General features: G+C 44.5%; 2 protein-coding genes across 2 annotated transcripts; one reads left to right on the top strand and one right to left on the bottom strand.

Annotated features, from left to right (window-relative positions):
- Positions 1-7,690: 7,690 nt before the first annotated feature.
- LOC127338028 (uncharacterized) lies at positions 7,691-8,895 on the bottom strand. The gene has a single exon (XM_051364312.1). It carries the CDS (start codon positions 8,854-8,856, stop codon positions 7,894-7,896), a length of 963 nt encoding a protein of 320 aa, XP_051220272.1. The 5' UTR covers positions 8,857-8,895; the 3' UTR covers positions 7,691-7,893.
- A 1,722-nt stretch (positions 8,896-10,617) lies between these two features.
- On the top strand, positions 10,618-11,755 carry LOC127340686 (uncharacterized). The gene is made up of 2 exons (XM_051366439.2): positions 10,618-11,437; positions 11,567-11,755. The coding sequence occupies exons 1-2, from the start codon at positions 10,739-10,741 to the stop codon at positions 11,588-11,590; spliced, it is 723 nt and encodes a 240-aa protein (XP_051222399.1). The 5' UTR covers positions 10,618-10,738; the 3' UTR covers positions 11,591-11,755.
- Positions 11,756-20,890: the final 9,135 nt, after the last annotated feature.

Genomic DNA, 20,890 nt, shown 5'->3' with positions numbered 1-20,890 from the left:
GTATTAAGTATTCAACATAGAAGTTCTATCCTTCATTCCAAGCATCAAGTAAATTTTCACAACATAAGAAGGATTCAGTCAAGTAAACATAAACATGAACGTCATGAATCAACTGTTTCGAAGTCTACTCAACCGGTGAGCGCAAACATTTGGTATTAGTACCAGGATGTTATGGCATGAAGAACGTTAATGGGGGTTTGGAAGGCCAAATGGAAGAAAGGCTTGCAAAGCTGTAAATGACCATTAGACAAGAGGAAGCCTTATGATCGAAGCTATGCAAGGAGTAGTGATTGCCATGCAACGGATGCACATAGAGCTATATGTGTATCAAAGCTCTCCAATGGAACTAGTGGGGGTGCATCCAACTTGGTTGCTCACGAAGACCTAGAGCACTTTTGAGGAGGCTCATCATTGGAATATACAACCCAAGTTCTATAGTGTAAATTCCCCACATAGTTATACTAGTAAAACATGAAAACTCTCTCATATGAATGTAGGTGCTAAACATGAGCACAAATGATGACTATGAATAATGCGGGTGCTAAAACATGAGCACAAGTGTGGATAAAAGATAGTAATGATGCCCCCTTTTTCTTTATTCTCTTTTTTCCTTTTTTCTTTTTTTTTTCTTTTTCTTTCTTTCTTTTCATTTTTTCTTTCTCTTTTCTTTTTTTTTTCTTTTTGATGGCCTCCACGGCTCTTTTCATTTTTAGGGGCAACATCCTAATTATGACAACACACTTTTTGGTACAAATAACTCATAATGAATGAAACATGATGTATGAAACTGTATGCCTCTGCCAGTGTAGCAGGATGTGCAATGATCTAGCGTAACATGGGTAAACCACACATCAGCTGTATATGATCATGCAAAGCAATATATAAATAATAAATGACAACATGGCATGTAATGTAAAATGGATGTTGCATGGCAATATATCTCGGAACAGCTATGGAAATGCTGTGGTAGGTAGGTATGGTGGCTGTTTTGAGGAGATGTATGGGCTTATGTGTAGGAGAACAAGAGAAAGTTCTCCCACGGGTTTGGATGTACCGGCGAAAGTATGCACAATTCTCAATGTGAGCAAAAGGCAATGCACAGTACCGAAGAGGCTAGCAAATTTGGATGGTGGAAGTGCCAAAAACCGTAGCTTAACATTAGTCAAAAAGAACTCACAAGCTTATCGCAAACAACTAGCAGGTTCATCATTAAGAGCATGATTAAAATTTACTCCAAGGAGGGCCGTTCACGGTGGCACAAGTACCCCACTAGCTCCCTCGACCTTCAGCACAACTTAGTTATTACGATGAACTCTCAGACATGGAAAGCTATCAAGTCCAACTACACCTTCAACTATTTAAATAGAGTTTGTAGTACGGCACAAGCTTAAAGACAACAATCCACTACTAATTTTAACTTATTTATCCAGCAAGCCTTACCATCTAAATACCTCAAAACATTTGCAAAGAATCAAGTTATCAAAGCTCAATGTTCTACAAGTATTTTATTATACACAACCACATGCAACATTTCCCGTTTCCAACCATACAACAATTTAACGAAGAAGAAACTTCGCCATGAATACTATGAGTAAAGCCTAAGGACATATTTATCCATATGCAACAGCGGAGCGTGTCTCTCTCCCACACAAAGAATGCTAGGATCCATTTTATTCAAACAAAACAAAAACAAAAACAAACCGACGCTCCAAGCAAAGCACATAAGATGTGACGGAATAAAAATATAGTTTCAGGGGAGGAACCTGATAATGTTGTCGATGAAGAAGGGGATGCCTTGGGCATCCCCAAGCTTAGACGCTTGAGTCTTCTTGATATATGCAGGGGTGAACCACCGGGGCATCCCCAAGCTTAGAGCTTTCACTCTCCTTGATCATGTTGTATCATCTCCCTCTCTTGATCCTTGAAAACTTCCTCCACACCAAACTCAAAACAACTCATTAGAGGGTTAGTGCACAATCAAAATATACATGTTCAGAGGTGAAATAATCATTCTTAACACTTTTGGACATTGCGCAAAGCTACTGAAAGTCAATGGAACCGAAATATCCATCGAACATAGCAAAACAGGCAATGCGAAATAAAAGGCAGAATCTGTCAAAACAGAACAGTTCGTAAAGACGAATTTTATTAAGGCACCAGACTTGCTCAAATGAAAATGCTCAAATTGAATGAAAGTTGCGTACATATCTGAGGATCACTCACGTAAATTGGCATAATTTTCTGAGTTACCTACAGAGAATTTTTCCCAGATTAGTGACAGCAAAGAAATCTGTTTCTGCGCAGTAATCCAAATCTAGTATGAACCTTACTATCAACGACTTTACTTGGCACAACAAAACACTAAACTAAGATAAGGAGAGGTTTCTACAGTAGTAAACAACTTCCAAGACTCAAATATAAAACAAAATACTGTAGTAAAAACATGGGTTGTCTCCCATAAGCGCTTTTCTTTAACGCCTTTCAGCTAGGCGCAGAAAGTGTATATCAAGTATTATCAAGAGACGAAGTGTCAACATCATTTTCAAAATTTATCCCATTAGGTGTCTTAGATGCTCCCTTATCTATAGTGGTTTTAAGAGCTTTATCAATTTTAGGCCTATAATAGCTTTTTGGTTTAGGCCCCTTAGAGACATACATGAACTTTTGCTCCTTACCCACATAAGCTTTCTCTCTAAATTTTATAGATGAAAATGTTGAACCCAATGTTCCCATAGCCTCTTCAAGTTCACTAATCCTTTGGGTTTGATTATCATGAATAGCACAAGATTCCAAAATGGCAATTTTCTCATTAATCCCACCTAGAGATTTATCAAGTTTATGAGTGCTATCAAGTAATGCTCCCAAAGTAGTATCAATACTTGGAAGGTTTTGTTCTATGGTTTCCAAATTTTTCATGACATCTTCAAGAGAGGTTTCAGTTTTAACTTCATTAACAGGTGGTATTCCAAATAAACTCTCAATAATGCAACTAGCTTCTAAGGCAGGAGTACTTAGGAAGTTACCTCCCGCGAGACAATCAAGAACATACCTATTCCAGCTAGAGATACCAACATAAAAATTCCTAAGTAAAATAGTGGTGGAGTGTTTCTTAGTGCACCTATTATGGGCATTACTAATTCTATACCAAGCATCTCTTAAACATTCTCCCCCTTGTTGCTTAAACGAACGAACTTCAACTTCAGGATTACTCATTTTAGCAATAGTAAATAAAGCAAACTAGATAAAGTAAATGCAAGTAACTAATTTTTGTGTGTTTTTAATATAGCAAACAAGATAGCAAATAAAGTAAAACTAGCAACTAATTTTTTTGTGTTTTGATTTAGTGCAGCAAACAAAGTAGTAAATAAAATAAAGCAAGACAAAAACAAAGTAAAGAGATTGGATTGTGGAGACTCCCCTTGCAGCGTGTCTTGATCTCCCCGGCAACGGCGCCAGAAATTTGTTTGATGCGCGTGGTTGACGTATTGTCTTTCCGTTCGACACGCGTCCGTTGGGAACCCCAAGAGGAAGGTGTGATGCGCACAGCGGCAAGTTTCCCTCAGTAAGAAACCAAGGTTTATCGAACCAGTAGGAGTCAAGAAGCACGTGAAGGTTGATGGCAGCGAGATGTAGTGCGGCGCAACACCAGCGATTCCAGCGCCAACGTGGAACCTGCACAACACAAACCAAGTACTTTGCCCCAACGAAACAGCGAGGTTGTCAATCTCACCGGCTTGCTGTAACAAAGGATTAGATGTATAGTGTGGATGATGATTGTTTGCAGAGAACAGTAGAACAAGTATTGCAGTAGATTGTATTTCAGTATAGAGAATTGGACCGGGGTCCACAGTTCACTAGTGGTGTCTCTCCCATAAGATAAACAGCATGTTGGGTGAACAAATTACAGTTGGGCAATCGACAAATAGAGAGGGCATGACCATGCACATACATATTATGATGAGTATTGTGTGATTTAATTGGGCATTACGACAAAGTACATAGACCGCTATCCAGCATGCATCTATGCCTAAAAAGTCCACCTTTAGGTTATCATCCGAACACCTTCCAGTATTAAGTTGCTAACAACAGACAATTGCATTAAGTATTGCGCGTAATGTAATCAATAACTACATCCTCGAACATAGCACCAATGTTTTATCCCTAGTGGCAACAACACATCCATAATCTTAGAGATTTCTGTCACTTCCCCAGATTCACGGAGACATGAACCCACTATCGAGCATAAATACCCCCTCTTGGAGTTAATAGCAAAAACTTGGCCGGAGCCTCTACTAATAACGGAGAGCATGCAAGATCATAAACAACACATAGATATAAATTGATAATCAACATAACAAGTATTCTCTATTCATCGGATCCCAACAAACACAACATATAGAATTACAGATAGATGATCTTGATCATGTTCGGCAGCTCACAAGACCCGACAATTAAGCACAATGGGGAGAAGACAACCATCTAGCTACTGCTATGGACCCATAGTCCAGGGGTGAACTACTCACTCATCACTCCGGAGGCGACCATGGCGGCGTAGAGTCCTCCGGGAGATGAATCCCCTCTCCGGCAGGGTGCCGGAGGCGATCTCCTGAATCCCCCGAGATGGGATTGGCGGCGGCGGCGTCTCTGGAGGTTTTCCGTATCGTGGCTCTCGGTACTGGGGGTTTCGCGACAAAGGCTATTTGTAGGCGGATGGGCGTGTCAAGGGGCGTCACGAGGGGCCCAGGAGACAGGCCGGCGCGGCCAAGATCTGGGCCGCGCCGCCCTACCTCCTGGCCACCTCGTGGCCCCACTTCGTTGACTCTTCGGTCTTCTGGAAGCTTCGTGTGAAAATAGGCCCCTGGGCGTTGATTTCGTCCAATTCCGAGAATATTTCCTTACTAGGATTTCAGAAACCAAAAACAGCAGAAAACAGCCACTGGCTCTTCGGCATCTTGTTAATAGGTTAGTTCCAGAAAATGCATAAATATGACATAAAGTATGCATAAAACATGTAGATATCATCAATAATGTGGCATGGAACATAAGAAATTATCGATACGTCGGAGACGTATCAGTTACTACTGATAAACTCTTGCGAGCAAGTCTGTTTCCAGGTGCAGCTGAATTGACAACTCCGCTGTTAAGGCTTTCAAGTAATCTTTGTCTCCCTTTGTGTCGAATCAATAAATTGGGATTTACTTCCCGCGAAGACTGTTGCGATCCCCTATACTTGTGGGTCATCAGCCGCTAGTTTATTTTTTAAAGTTTTTTGTTTAAATTCGAGTCACTTTTGTATAAAACTAGTCTAAATTCGTATGAATTTCATATTTCGCAATGTTTTTTACATATGAATTTTTGGGGGCTGTTGTATGGGGGACGCCGGTCTGGGAACACCATCCCAAAATGGAGGATGTCGTGCCGGCGTCCCCCATATGACAGTGTCGGCGCCTATTTGGGGGCGCCGGTGGATATTCTCTTAGCATGGCGTGACCAGAGGGGGCCGGTTGGCTTGGACGAGCCCGATAGGGCGATAAGTTTTCGGATGGGACGAAAACGCCCAATGCTTTCCTTTATTTTCATCCTCTCTCATTTCTCTCGTTGTTCGAAGGCTCAGCTGGGTTGTGCGATTTCTAGCCTATTTTTGTCATTACCCCACCAAATCAAGTAGTTAGAGCAAGTAGAAAACAAGAGAAGCTACTAATGAGATAGCTTGCGGAGGCGTTTTGGTGCTGCTACGGTGGCGGTTCTTTGTGTTGGGTCGTTGAGCTGTGTGGTGGTGCTAGTGTTGGCGGGGTGACGCAAGGCCACTAGGCGGAGGGGCATCGCACTCGTCAAGGGTAAACCCTAATCCGTTGCTAATTTTGTTGGATGGAGGGGCAAAAACAATACGACCAATCACAAAGACATAACCTATTGGACTTCACAACTTGCCAAGATTTTATTTGACCCGCCCAATACCAAAAGAAAGACTCGAACATAGATTAAAAACACTGCAGAGTGAATAGAGCACAAGCCACTGGAGAGGTGGTCTTTGTTGCACGACACACATGGAGCGAGGTACGACATCATGACTATCAATCTCGCTGAAACATATAACTTTGTCCTCATAGAAACTAGGGATTTCCACTTACGACCATTGTGGAGGATACTTTCCATGTCACACTGAAGTATATTTCATAGAGACGCCAGAGAACCGAGATGCATATGATGAACAATAGAAAAACACATTACTGTGAAAGGGTTATGAAGTACATTAATGAGATGATGGAAAAGTCGATTCAATGAATCTGCCTCGGAAGATCCTCCACCTCCTTCACCATTGGAAAAATTGTTGCACCAACACCACTCCGCTCTCACCCCCCCCCCCCCCCCCAGGGGGGAGGGGGGCACCTTGCATCCCTCATCTTCATCGGCCAAAAATCTTGGTCCGACCAAGGCACACTCACGGCGGAAAGAGTTGGCGCGAGGAACATGAGGGAGACAAGTATTGGTACATCAAAACAAATCGGTGGGTCGTTTTATAGAAGGGCGACGAGAACAGATGGCGGAAAATGGTGGCGGGAAAGAGTTGGCGGCAGAAAGGGGCGGGAAGAGATGGAGGGATCACCTGCCTAATTTTCCATTTCGACTTCGGACATGCCGACCAATTCGGTGTGTGGGTGGGGCCCAAGGATCTGAACCATTCGTCTTGGGCCAGGCTGAGGCTTCGCCCAGCCCAACACCGTAATATTTAGGAATTTTTCAATTACACAAAATATTACTGAAATAAAGAAAAGTAATTTTTTTTAAAAAATAGCCTTCTTCTTAAGCTAGTAGCGATAGCACTACAAGAATGTTATTTCTCGCGAAAGAGTGGTGGTTCACAAAATGCTAGCATAGTAGCATTAGGACTTTTTCTAGAAATCTGTACGTCCATAATTCCAAAATAATGTTGGATGTCCCATATAGAAAGAGTGTTTTGAAAAAGATGCGAACATTATTTGTGCAAACCTGATGCTTGAAATTGTTAGCGACCGACCAATCTTCGGAACCTAGCGTATAAGGTAACAATTTCTCACAGGTAGGAAAAACACTTTCATTACTATACTTTTGATACAACAACTGCTTAACTTTCAGATTTGAATGTATCTATAACTAAAAAAATTCTATATACATCCGTATTTAGATCAAATTGAGCGATTTTTTGTAGAGACGGGGGCGTAATAGAAGTCCTTGAGATGCATGTGCAAAACTTCCGTATGAAGATTTCTTTCTTGGCATTAGCAGGAGTGAAGCATGGGCTTGATGGTACAGAGCAAACTGAATAAGAATCAAAGAAGTCTGAACGGCAGGAGAAAAATGTTATGTTTTTTTTTTTGCGAAACAGGAAAATGTTATGTTAGGAAGCCAAATATGCACACGTTTGGTTGTTGTCAGATCATTCGTTGATAATTGAGGTTGCTAATTACTAGTCCAAGAACATAGACACAAATATCATGTTGAGCTGTATCCATGGAAGCTAGCAGCTATGGCCTGTGGCTATTTCATTGTTTCAGTGATATTCTGCAGCAAATCGCCTCACTCAAAGAAAAATACTCATAAGTGTGTGGTGATGCCGCATAGATAAAATGCAAAGATGACAATTTGCATGTAATTAAGGTAATAGGCAAGATGAATGGCAGCACACAAATCTAACTGAACTGAACCGAACTGAAAGAAGAACGCATGAACTACAGGATTAATGCATAACTTAACCAACAACTCCTAAGAGCTGGCTTGAATCAATCAACATCGCAAAGATCGCTCGACATCCTCGATCAAGTGAAGAACAAAAGTGCTAGATTGATTTGATAGGTGCTAATAGATGCCTTTGCTCTTCTTCCTGCCTCTGCCCCCTGAAGGTTATTAGGTAGTCTAGGTATAACTAAGTCGGTCGACGAAGTTGGAGATTGCGGCGACCTCTTTGGCGTAGGCGAAGCTGGAGATGGTGGTGACGGCGAGGTCGATGCTCTTCGCGGCGAGTTTCGCGAGGGTGCAGGCGCGGTTGAGGTAGGTGCGAGCCTGGTCCAGGTCGACGCTTGCCGCCTGCGTGGTCTCGCCGGTAGCGGAGGCGGCGGGGGCGGGGACGGGGAGGCCGTCGATCTTGCCGCTGTCCTCAGTGGGCTCGATGGCGGCAGCGTCCGAGTCAGGCAGGATGTTCTTGGCGAGGTTCTTGGTGGCGGTGGCGTCCGTGTCCGAGAGGCCGATCTTGGCGAGGTCCTCGGTGACGACGGCGACCGGGTCCGGCATGCCGGTCTCGACGAGGTGCTTGGTGGTGACTGGTTCTGGCAGTGGCAGGCCGATCTTGCAGTCGTCGCCGGTGTCCGGGAGGCTGTCTTCCGAGTCGTCGTCGTCGCTCGCGGCGTACGCCAGGTACGGGTAGCCGAGGTGCTCGACGCAGCGGGGGAGGAAGTGCTCCTGGATACACTTGACGGCGTAGTAGGCGGCCTCCACGCGCGCCAGGGCCTGGAACTGGTTGGCCGGGCGGCGGGGCAGGCGCAGCGTGAGGAGGCAGTCGAACAGCTTCTCGTCCGGGATCTCCCCGAAGTAGAGCGGCAGCGAGGGGTGCATGCCGTTCTTGACCGCCAGCTTGAAGGACGTGGCGAGGCTGCGGGCGGCCATCTCGATGCGGCTGTAGCACACGTCCAGGAGGCCGGAGGCGATCTCCTTGAGCGGCAGGTCCGCGCCGTCGTTGCCCTCGCCGGCCACCGGGGACGGGGCCAGCAGCTGGAGCTGGAACTGCAGGAGGCGGTCGCGTTGGGCCCGGTCGTTCTTTGCGGCCAGCTTGGCGTGCACGAGGATGCCCGCCATCTCCGGCTCGCTCACGGGTCCATTCATGGCCGCAGCTTCTTCGTGGCTTGTCCTCTCTCTCTCTCTCTCTCTCTCTCTCTCTCTCTCTCTCTCTGAGTGAGGAAGGAGAAGACCCGTGGAGCTCTCTCTATCAGTCGCGACAGAGAACTCCTGCTCGCTGCAGACGATGGGGTTCTGCAGTCCGGGCCCACCATGGCGTTTGCGTGCAGCTTGCGGGCCCCTGTGGTACCAGCGTCAGTGGCTCAGCGCTACAAGACACAATTCCTTCTTCATTTTGAGATAGCAAAACAGATTTTCTTTTTTGATAAAGCATTCAATCCCATTCAAAAGTGAAAAGTTTCCTTTTTGTAACAATTTTTCATAGAAATTTTCACGCACGAAATATATTTCCAAATGAACTTTGGAAAAAACACAATTTACAATAAATACGAGGAGAAATTGGAATATATGGCCAGAGCCTATTAGGTGATGTGCCCTTGGTACTGCAAAACTAATAATGAACACACATTTTCTAGTCTATAGTACTACGATGAGAACAGTGAGCTACCTCTCGATGTAATTGCGACCAATTGTAATAGCTCCCCCTTTCCACATTTAATAGTTCCAGACGAAGTTTGTGCAATTCTTGGTGAGGTGATTCAACATATCCAATGTCTCATCGGTTCTAATTTTCATGTAGGATTATTCCTCATGTGTAGTCTCTTTTGTTCAAGGAAATTGATACTCCAAAGTTTGTGCGATTTACTCTCATATTGTATAATTAATTTGTATTTCTGGTGGCATGCTAGACTTTTTTATTGAAACTCCTATGGTTTCGCATTGGTTATGATGATAACTTTTAGGAGGTTCCAATTTATCTTCCCTAGAATATGAGATACTTTCATGGACCAGGAATGGGTGGACTGGCATGAGGCCATTCATCTCGCCAAGTATGGTATCCTTCTGGCTCCCAAAACAATGGTGCCGAACAGCTTCGTCCTCAGCATGGGCTGGGTTCTGTGCTACCTCTGCCCAACGGCAAGGAATTCGGCTACGACGTCTTCTAGAGGAGGCAACAGGAGGCGATGTGGCTCAACCCGAAGTATGGTGATGGTAGCGCCTATTGGCCGGCCTGCTTTCTGAGCAGGGAGAGGCCGCGCTGAACCACTTTATTGGCGAACAACCGTGACTGGAGAAGAACAGAGCAGACCGGGCTCTAGTCAAGGTCCGGACGCACTATCAAGAAGGTCATCAACAACACCCACCAAGTAGCATTCATCTGGAAGGCCACGGTAGCTAGCATCGTGAACCTATTTCACCACATTGGCAAATATATAACGGAAGAGGCCACAAAAAATGAATATAGCTCTAATAGATTACTAATAATTAAAAAATCACATAGTTCACACGCAATAATACTTAATCAAAGTGCAAAGGAGCACAAGTTTCTTACGAAATAGATGATAGATATGTGTATCCTCGGTCCTATTGGCCCAGAGAAGTGAGCAAGCAATTTTGTGGCGGCCATTCTCCGAGATAGTACACCTGTGTTTTTTAAACAACAACCTTTAACACTTTTTCTAGCATATTTGCATTTGAATGTTTTCAAATTACAAAAGGAGAATTGTCTTGTAGTGACGCAGTAGTAGATGGCGGAGGTTGCAAGCAAGCGAACTTGTGCATGACCCCGGTCAAGAGGAAAGCAAAGGCTGCTGCCTCCTGCAGTCCTGCAGATCCCATCTCCTGCAAAGCTACCAGCTTTTACGTAGCGCTCGCTGCCATTGGGAACACACCACGCGTCCTCTCAACTTTCCGTTTTGCTTCTTATCTCTCCCTGCCTTGCTCCAGCTCTTCCCCTCTCGTCCTATTCTCCTTCTCCCCTGACACAACTCAGAGGGAGAGAGAGACAAGGCGAGGAGAAGCGGCGGCCATGTCTGGACAGGTGAGCGAGACCGATCTCGGAATCGTCCTCTTGCAGGCCATGCTCGCCGCCAAGAACATCCGCCCCCAGCGCGACCGCCTCCTGCAGCTCCGCCGCCGGCTGGAGCAGCTCAGCCTCAGCCCCGGCGACGACCGCGCGGACAGGATCAAGAAGCTCGCCCGCGACCTCTTCGACGTCTACTTCATCGGCATCGAGTACGGCGCGCGCGTCCTCGCCACCTGCCTCAAGCTGGCAGTCCAGCACGGCGCCCGCTTCGCCGTCAACCTCGCCTTCACCGCCATGCCCGACGAGCAGCTCCACGACGCGCTTCTCGCCCAGCGTCTCCCCGCGCGCCCGACCACCCAGGCTGAGGCCTTCTCCCGCGTCGAGATGACCTTGAACGCCGTCAAGGTTATCCAGGACCACCACATCCCGCGCTGCATCGAGCACCTCGTCGGCGAACGCCCGCCCACCGTCTTCGCTATCTACAGTGGCCAGGCCAAGACCGACTCCTCGGACAAGGCCCCGACTGCCGCCACTCCCGTGGACCTGTACAAGGCGCGCGACTACCTCGACCGGGCCATCACCCTCGCGGACCTCGCCGTCAAGCACATCGACCTCGCCGTCGTCGTCATCTCCAGGTTCATGGACCCCAAGAAGGTCGCCAGCCATGCCGAGTACACCGACAAACGCGCATACATCTCTGAGGTACCTGCACTGGCTACTCGTTTTGCTGCTACTAGATCTGATGTCTATCTCCCTCTATCTGCAAGAACCAATCTATTCATGTACTATGTAATAACCAATACTGAATTCATTTTGCTCGCTTCACTGCAGAAGGGACCTTATCCATCAGACTGAGCCATGATTCAACGACGTGCTTCACCTGTTCGAGGATGTCAAGCGATGAAGGGGGTGGGATCCCTTGCATTGTTGATGAAAGCTGTTTAATTTAGCTATGATTTCTGTTTTCAAAGTTGCAACTCTATATTTCAGTTCTGTTCGGTTAGATTAAGATCTGCTACTATCTAGGGCGTGTTCGGAAGCCTCCTAGCTTCTCTAAATCCTCAAATCCGGCTCTCAGATCCGACTCCGCACTTCTCCCACGAAGCTCAGAACGTTCGGCCAGCTCCCGTCTTTTATGTGAGACAATGACGGGTGGACCCCCACGTCATAGTTATCTTCCCCAAATGCCCAATCCTGCTTCTCCTCAGATCCGACGATTGCTCGTGTTACCTCCTCCTCCCGCAGCTGTAGCAGCACCACTCCCTGCTTTCAGAGAGGACAAGGACCAAGGAGATCGTGGCACATATCCTCTTCTTGCTCTGGATTAGGAGCTCGGGATAATGGAATCGGAGCCGAGCGTGACAGCAGCGACGGGGCCGAGCGGGTGGGCTGGGAGAGGTGAAGGGGCGACGGGGAGGGTGCAGCACAGTAGGTGAAGGTCGGCTGCCATCGCAGGACGGGTACCGGCTTGGAGGCCGGGAGCGGCGCGCCGGCGGACGGACAGCTCCGGCAGCTCGGGCAGACGGCGACCTCGGGCGGACGGCCAGCTCCGGCGGCTCGGACGGACGGCCAGCTCCGGCGGCTCGGGCAGATGGCGACGCCGGAGTTGAGGTGCGGCGGCGGCTCGGGAGCCTGTGGCGGCTAGTTCAAGGACGGGTCGGGAGCACTTGGCGTGGTGTGGGAGAGAGCCTCGCTTGGGGAAGGATGGAATCCAACCGAGCAGTTTTTTCACTTGGCGGTGGCAGAGCGTCGTAATTAACTGCTGCTCCGCGACAGGCTGCTCCGCGGATCAGCAAAATAGGTGCTCCGCGAATTACACAGCCGAATCGTCCTGCTCCGCGGATCTGGCTCCGTGGAGTTGCCACGTTCGGCGCTGCTCCGGGCCGGAGCACCGCGGATCTGGGAGCCGGAGGGTTGCCGAACACGCCCCTAGTCTAGCTAGTTCAATTTCTGGACTGCCGTGGTTATCGGATTGATTCTGGGTAATGTAATGTACCTGCACCTATATCTGTCGGTGCTCGATGTTTTTATTCATGTTCTGTGATGTGACATTTCCTCCGGATCCGTGGATTTCTACCAATAGCATGTATCCTCAGTTTGGTAAAATATTTTTCTTCATTATTCTGGTTGTGATCGATGATGAATTGATGATAATCAACAAACTCCTGCAGTGCATGCCACAAATCACTGAAGATGATGATAACCAATAAACCTGTTTGTCTGCAATGTGGCGTTCCTGTATTAGGGCATCTCCAGCGACGCGACGCATTTCGGACACCCAAAATATCCGCGGGCGTCCGTTTGCGTCTGGGGCTGGTTCCAGCGGGGCGACGCATTTTCGGCGCAAGCCAGATTTCAAAAAAGAGAAACTAGCATCAAATTTGCACGAAATTATAGCCGCAAATTGAGGTCTGCAATATGTTCATCACACTTTGCACAAGGTAGGGCACAAAGTGGAGCAAAAGGGGCACAACAAGGCCTGAACAACAATAAAAAAAGTCCAAAAGGAGGCCAAGATGTTGGGCGCATGGCGATGGCGATCAGGCGTTTCGCGCGCGGATTTCGGCGCGCCTCTTCATGAACCATGCCCTGGTGTCGTCGTCGACGCCGCTTAAGTCGGCAAGCATGATCCTTATGTCTTCTGCACGGGTCTTGGCCTTGTGCGAGGGTTTGCTCCGCATCCATGGCGGTAGCTGCGGCGGCGAGGACGTCCATTGCTTCTGGACTGCTCGCGCCGGTCTAGTTTGATATTTCGCGCGGGGAATGGCCAGTGGCGGGAATAATATTGGCCTCCCTGCCACTGACGCGCGGGTCCTACGTCTTTTTCGGCGGACACTCGGCGCGACCGCGGAGTGTCCGTGGAGACGCAAATCTGGCGCATATTTGGGCCAGGTTCCCGTCTCCGCGGACGGGCCGGTCACTTTGCGTCGCCCCGCTGGAGCAGGACCCAGACGCATTTCCGATCACGTCGGACGAAAATGGTCGCTCAGCGTCCGTTTTGCGTCGCGTCGCTGGAGATGACCTTAATTACGTCAGCAAACTGGCTCTAACAGATGGGTCAATGCTGTCAGTTTTTGTGTCAATCAATTCCATTTTAGTGTACATTGTGAGTAATCACATTTTGTCGAGCCGCGGGAAAGATGTAGTTTTTTTCCGAATTTAAGCTAAAGAGTGATAGTTTTATGCTAAGTGCTCTTTAGGAAGGAGCATGTGTAATGGTGCCGCTTGGCACTATGCTAGTACGACACTATTACCAGATACCACATTTTTCAAATTTTCATCTAGCACTTTCAAAGTACAAAGAGAATTATCTTGTAGAGGCACTGTAGTTCTAGTTTCTAACATAAAGCGTACATAGCTTATTTGATAGTATATATGTAAATATTCTTTTTTATAGAAACAACTACTGGAATGCATTCAACTACAACCGCAAACATAGTCACGTATAGGACTGCAAACGAGTCGAGTTAGAGCGAGTTAGGCATGGCTTTGCTCAGCTCATACAAATACTCGGGATTTTTAAGCTGAGTATGAGCCAAGTTTTACAGCTCGACTTTTAACTCAAAGGTCAAGTTGTAAAACTTGGCTCGTACTCAGCTTGTAAAAATCTCAGAGTCAATCTCGATTAATTTTCAAGCTAAGAAAAATAATTAAAATTTCAATTATGCTTGCATGTAAAATGAACAAAAATACCATCCACATGATACAAAAGAAATAAATTAAATGTTTATGTTGGCTTAATCAAATCACATCTAGATTAGATGGAATAAATTTCATCTAGAATATGTAAGAGAATATATAAGAATATATATTTTTACATGGGATCTTCTGTTATATACCTGATTTTATTTTTCGAGGTATCGAGCTAAATCGAGCAAGCTAGTGTTAGCTCAAGATCAACTCGTGCTGTAGTGTAGCCCTAGTCACGTAACATCTACAGAAGGCTGGGTTTTGAGTTTCAAAATAGACAGCTAAGTCATCAAATATGTGGTGGTCCATCTATTTTGGATGGAATTAAAAAATATTACACATTAGTGACTTAGTGAGTAATGGATGTCAAGGTCTTCTAGAATTTACAATTGTTATAGAGAGAAAATATGAACGTTTACAATACCAAATCAGAATCAATTGATCTAAAACATTTTTACGAAATAGTTGTACCTCATCATTCCAAAAAAATAAAATGTTTTGGAAGGCTAGGAAAGCTAAAGTAGCCTTCCAAAACATTTATAATCTGAAACAAAGATAATCCCTCCAATCGATATTCCTAGTCCATAATATGCATGTATCTCGACACATTTTAATTCGAGATACTCCATATTAACGAGAAATAATATGAATGGAGGAAGTAAATTTTTTGTACATTTGGTCAAATTAGTAATTTTTTGACTTCTAACTAAATTTATATGCCTTGTTCATTATGAGAGGATACGGATGTCGCCTAGAGCGGGAGGGGGTGAATAGGCGGTTTAAAACTTTTACGAGATGAGTTTAACAAATGCGGAATAAAAGTAGTGCTTACTTTGTCAAGCCCAAAGCCTATACACTATGGTTCACCTATGTGCACCAACAACTTAACCTAAGCAATATAAGAACTATGTGATAGCAAGATATATAACTTCAAGCACGATGGCTATCACAAAGTAAGTGCGTAAGTAAAGAGCTCGAGTATAGAGATAACCGAGACACGCCGGAGACGATGATTTATCCCGAAGTTCAAACTCTTGCGAGTGATAATCTCCGTTGGAGAGGTGCGTTGGCTTAGTGCTCCTGAACGCCACAAGAGGCCTCACCTTGAGGTGTGGTTGCTCGATGCACACCAACGCCACAAAGGCCTCACCCCAAGATGCGGTAGTCACACCACACACCGAGCGCCACGAAGGCGCCTCACCTTATTCTTCGGTGACCCTCGCCACAAAAGACCTAGGTCATGGTTCCACTAATGGATTTTCTTCAAAGCCGAAATCGGGGCATACATAAAGGTTGGAGCGCAACTTAATTGGAGGCTCCCAACAAATCACCACAAAGGCCTAGAATCCGTCTAGGGTTCCAAGAACCCAAGAGTAACAACGTTCTTGCTTTCACCACCACGAATCTTCGTGGAAAGCTCAAACCGATGCACTGATACGTCTCAAACGTATCTATAATTTCTTATGTTCCATGCTACTTTTATGATGATACTCACATGTTTTATACACATTATATGTCATTATTATGCATTTTCTGGCACTAACCTATTAACGAGATGCCGAAGAGCCAGTTGCTGTTTTCTGCTTGTTTTGGTTTCAGAAATCCTAGTAAGGAAATATTCTCGGAATTGGACGAAATCAACGCCCAGGGTCCTATTTTTCCACGAAGCTTCCAGAAGACCGAGGGAGAAACGAAGTGGGGCCACGAGGTGGCCAGACACCAGGGCGGCGCGGCCTGGACCCTGGCCGCGCGGCCCTGTCGTCTGGGCCCCTCGTGACGCCCCCTGACCTACCCTTCCGCCTACTTAAGCCTTCGTCGATAATAGCCCCAGTACCGAGAGCCACGATACGGAAAACCTTCCAGAGACGCCGCCGCCGCCAATCCCATCTCGAGGGATTCAGGAGATCGCCTCCGGCACCCTGCCGGAGAGGGGAATCATCTCCCGGAGGACTCTACACCGCCATGGTCGCCTCCGGATTGATGTGTGAGTAGTTCACCCCTGGACTATGGGTCCATAGCAGTAGCTAGATGGTCGTCTTCTCCTCATTGTGCTATCATTGTTAGATCTTGTGAGCTGCCTATCATGATCAAGACCATCTATCTGTAAAGCTACATGTGCGTTTGTTGGGATCCGATGAATAATAAATACTATGCTATGTTGATTATCAATCTATCTATGTGTTGTTTATGATCTTGCATGCTCTCCGTTGCTAGTAGAGGCTCTGGCCAAGTCATTGCTTGTAACTCCAAGATGGAGTATTTATGCTCGATAGTGGGTTCATGCCTCCATTGAATCTGGGTGAGTGACAGCAACCTCTAAGGTTGTGGATGTGCTGTTGCCACTAGGGATAAAACATCAATTCTATATCTAAGGATGTATTTGTTGATTACATTACGCACCATACTTAATGCAATTGTCTGTTGTTTGCAACTTAATACTGGAGGGGGTTCGGATGATAACCTGAAGGTGGACTTTTTAGGCATAGATGCATGCTGGATAGCGGTCTATGTACTTTGTCGTAATGCCCAATTAAATCTCACACTACTCATCATAACATGTATGTGCATTGTTACGCTCTCTTTATTTGTCAATTGCCCAACTGTAATTTGTTTACCCAATATGCTATTTCTTATGGGAGAGACACCACTAGTGAACTGTGGACCCCGGTCCATTCTTTTACATCGAATACAATCTACTGCAATACTCGTTCTACTGTTTTTTGCAAACATCATCTTCCACACTATACATCTAATCCTTTGTTACAGCAAGCCGGTGAGATTGACAACCTCACTATCACGTTGGGGCAAAGTAATTTGGTTGTGTTGTGCAGGTTCCACGTTGGCGCCGGAATCCCTGGTGTTGCGCCGCACTACGCTCCGCCGCCATCAACATTCAACGTGCTTCTTGACTCCTACTGGTTCGATAAACCTTGGTTTCTTACTGAGGGAAACTTGCTGCTGTACGCATCACACCTTCCACTTGGGGTTCCCAACAGGCGTGTGCTTTACGCGTCATCAAGCTAAATTTCTGGCGCCGTTGCCGGGGAGATCAAGACACGCTGCAAGGGGAGTCTCCACTTCCAATCTCTTTACTTTGTTTTTTGTCTTGCTTTATTTTATTTACTACTTTGTTTGCTGCACTAAAACAAAACACAAAAAAATTAGTTGCTAGTTTTACTTTATTTACTATCTTGTTTGCGTTCTCTATATTAAAAACACAAAAAAATTAGTTACTTGCATTTACTTTATCTAGTTTACTTTATTTACTATTGCTAAAATGAATACTCCTGAAAATACTAAGTTGTGTGACTTCACAAACACAAATAATAATGATTTCTTATGCACACCTATTGCTCCACCCGCTACTACAGCAGAATTCTTTGAAATTAAACCTGCTTTACTAAATCTAGTTATGAGAGAGCAATTTTCTGGTGTTAGTTCTGATGATGCAGCTGCCCATCTTAATAATTTTGTTGAACTTTGTGAGATGCAAAAGTATAAGGATGTAGATGGTGACATTATAAAATTAAAATTGTTTCCTTTCTCCTTAAGAGGAAGAGCTAAAGATTGGTTGCTATCTCTGCCTAAGAATAGTATTGATTCATGGACTAAATGTAAGGATGCTTTCATTGGTAGATATTATCCTCCTGCTAAAATTATATCTTTGAGAAGCAGCATAATGAATTTTAAGCAATTAGATACTGAGCATGTTGCACAAGCATGGGAAAGAATGAAGTCTTTGGTTAAAAATTGCCCAACCCATCGACTGACTACTTGGATGATCATCCAAACCTTTTATGCAGGATTGAATTTTTCTTCACAGAACCTATTGGATTCAACTGCTGGAGGTACCTTTATGTCCATCACTTTGGGGGCAGCAACAAAGCTTCTTGATGATATGATGATAAATTACTCTGAATGGCACACGGAAAGAGCTCCACAAGGTAAGAAGGTAAATTCTGTCAAAGAAACCTCTTCCTTGGGTGATAAGATTGATGCTATTATGTCTATGCTTGTGAATGGTAGATCTAATGTTGATCCTAATAATGTTCCGTTAGCTTCATTGGTTGCCCAATAAGATCATGTTGATGTGAACTTCATTAAAAATAATAATTTCAACAACAATGCTTATCGGAACAATTCTAGTAACAACTATAGGCCATATCCTTTTAATAATGGTAACGGCTATGGTAATTCTTATGGGAATTCTTACAACAATAATAGGAATACACCCCTGGACTTGAAGCCATGCTTAAAGAATTTATTAGTACACAAACTGCTTTTAACAAATCTGTTGAAGAAAAGCTTGGGAAAATTGATATACTTGCTTCTAAAGTTGATAGTCTTGCTGCTGATGTTGATCTTTTGAAACTGAAAGTTATGCCTAATAGTGATAATGAAAATAAAATTGTTACTACAGCAAATGCCATTCAAGTTAGAATTAATGAGAATATAAGATTAATGGCTGAATTGCATGCTAGGTGGGAAAGAGAAGAAAATGAAAAAATAGCTAAAGAGAATAATGTAGCTAAAGTTTGGACGATTACCACCACTAGTAATGCTAATGCTCCACATGTTGCTGCACCTCCTACTATCAATGGTAAAATAATTGGTGTTAGCAATGTTTCTACTCCTAATGCAAAGCGAGCAAAACTGCCTGAAACTGCTAAAACTGCTGAAACTGCCTGTGATAAAACTGCTGAAATTTTTTCCAACATTGGGAACAATGATCCCATTGCTTTAGATCATAATGGTTTAGATTTTGATGATTGCCCCATCTCTGAAGTTATAAAGTTCTTACAAAAACTTGCTAAAAGTCACAACGCTAGTGCTATAAATTTGGCCTTTACAAAACATATTACAAATGCTCTCATAAAAGCTAGAGAAGAGAAACTAAAACTTGAAACTTCTATTCCTAGGAAGTTAGAAGATGGTTGGGAGCCCATCATTAAGATGAGGGTCAATGATTTTAATTGTAATGCTTTGTGTGATCTTGGTGCAAGTATTTCTGTTATGCCTAAGAAAATTTATGATATGCTTGACTTGCCACCATTGAAAAATTGTTATCTGGATGTTAATCTTGCTGATAATGCTATAAAGAAATCTTTGGGGAGGATTGATAATGTTCGTATTATGGTTAACAATAACCTTATCCCCGTTGATTTTGTTGTCCTGGATATTGAATGCAATGCATCTTGTCCCATCATATTGGGAAGATCTTTTCTTCGAACTGTTGGTGCTACCATTGATATGAAGGAAGGTAATATTAGATATCAATTTCCTCTCAAGAAAGGTATGGAACACTTCCCTAGAAAGAGAATGAAGTTACCTTTTGATTCTATCATTAGAACAAATTATGATGTTGATGTTTCATCTCTCGATAACACTTGATACACACTTTCTGCGCCTAGCTGAAAGGCGTTAAAGAAAAACGCTTATGAGAGACAACCCATTATTTTACTACAGTACTTTTGTTTTATATTTGAGTCTTGGAAGTTGTTACTACTGTAGCAACCTCTCCTTATCTTAGTTTTATTGCATTGTTGTGCCAAGTAAAGTCTCTAATCGAAGGATGATACTAGATTTGGATTACTGCGCAGAAACAGATTTCTTGCTGTAACAAATTTGGGTTGAATTCTCTGTAGGTAGCTCAGAAAATTATGCCAATTTACGTACGTGATCCTCAGATATGTACGCCAGTTTCATTAGTTTTGACTTTTCTCATTTGAGCAAGTCTGGTGCCCCAGAAAAATACGTCTTTACGGACTGTACTGTTTTGACAGATTCTGCCTTTTATTTCGCATTGCCTGTTTTGCTATGTTAGATGGATTTCTTTATTCCATTAACTTTCAGTAGCTTTGTGCAATGTCCAGAAGTGTTAAGAATGATTGTGTCACCTCTAAACATGTGAAATTTTTGGTTATGCACTAACCCTCTAAAGAGTTTGTTTCGAGTTTGGTGTGGAGGAAGTTTTCAAGGATCAAGAGAGGAGGATGATACAATATGATCAAGGAGAGTGAAAGCTCTAAGCTTGGGGATGCCCCGGTGGTTTATCCCTGCATATTTCAAAAACACTCAAGCGTCTAAGCTTGGGGATGCCCAAGGCATCCCCTTCTTCATCGACAACATTATCAGGTTCCTCTAGTGAAACTATTATTCCATCACATCTTATGTGCTTTACTTGGAGCGTCTGTTTGTTTTTGTTTTTGTTTTGTTTGAATAAAGTTGGATCCTAGCATTCATTGTGTGGGAGAGAGACACGCTCCGCTGTTGCATATGGACACATATGTCCTTAGACTTTACTCATAATATTCATGGCGAAGGTTGAACTGCTTCGTTAAATTGTTATATGGTTGGAAACGGGAAATGCTACATGTGGTAATTGGTAGAATAACTTGAATAATGTGATACTTGGCAATTGTTGTGCTCATGTTTAAGCTCTTGCATCATATACTTTGCACCTAT

The sequence above is a fragment of the Lolium perenne genome, chromosome 3, assembly GCF_019359855.2.
Source record: "Lolium perenne isolate Kyuss_39 chromosome 3, Kyuss_2.0, whole genome shotgun sequence".
NCBI classification, from domain to species: Eukaryota; Viridiplantae; Streptophyta; class Magnoliopsida; order Poales; family Poaceae; genus Lolium; species Lolium perenne.
This window is presented reverse-complemented; position numbering and strand designations above follow the sequence as displayed.

What these genes read in the sequence shown, in the direction of transcription:
- LOC127338028 (XM_051364312.1), bottom strand. Translation starts at nt 8,856, where the DNA reads ATGAATGGACCCGTGAGCGAGCCGGAGATGGCGGGCATCCTCGTGCAC.
- LOC127340686 (XM_051366439.2), top strand. Translation starts at nt 10,739, where the DNA reads ATGTCTGGACAGGTGAGCGAGACCGATCTCGGAATCGTCCTCTTGCAG. An exon ending in AACGCGCATACATCTCTGAG is followed by an intron (nt 11,438 to 11,566) that starts GTACCTGCACTG and finishes GCTTCACTGCAG; the next exon opens with AAGGGACCTTATCCATCAGA.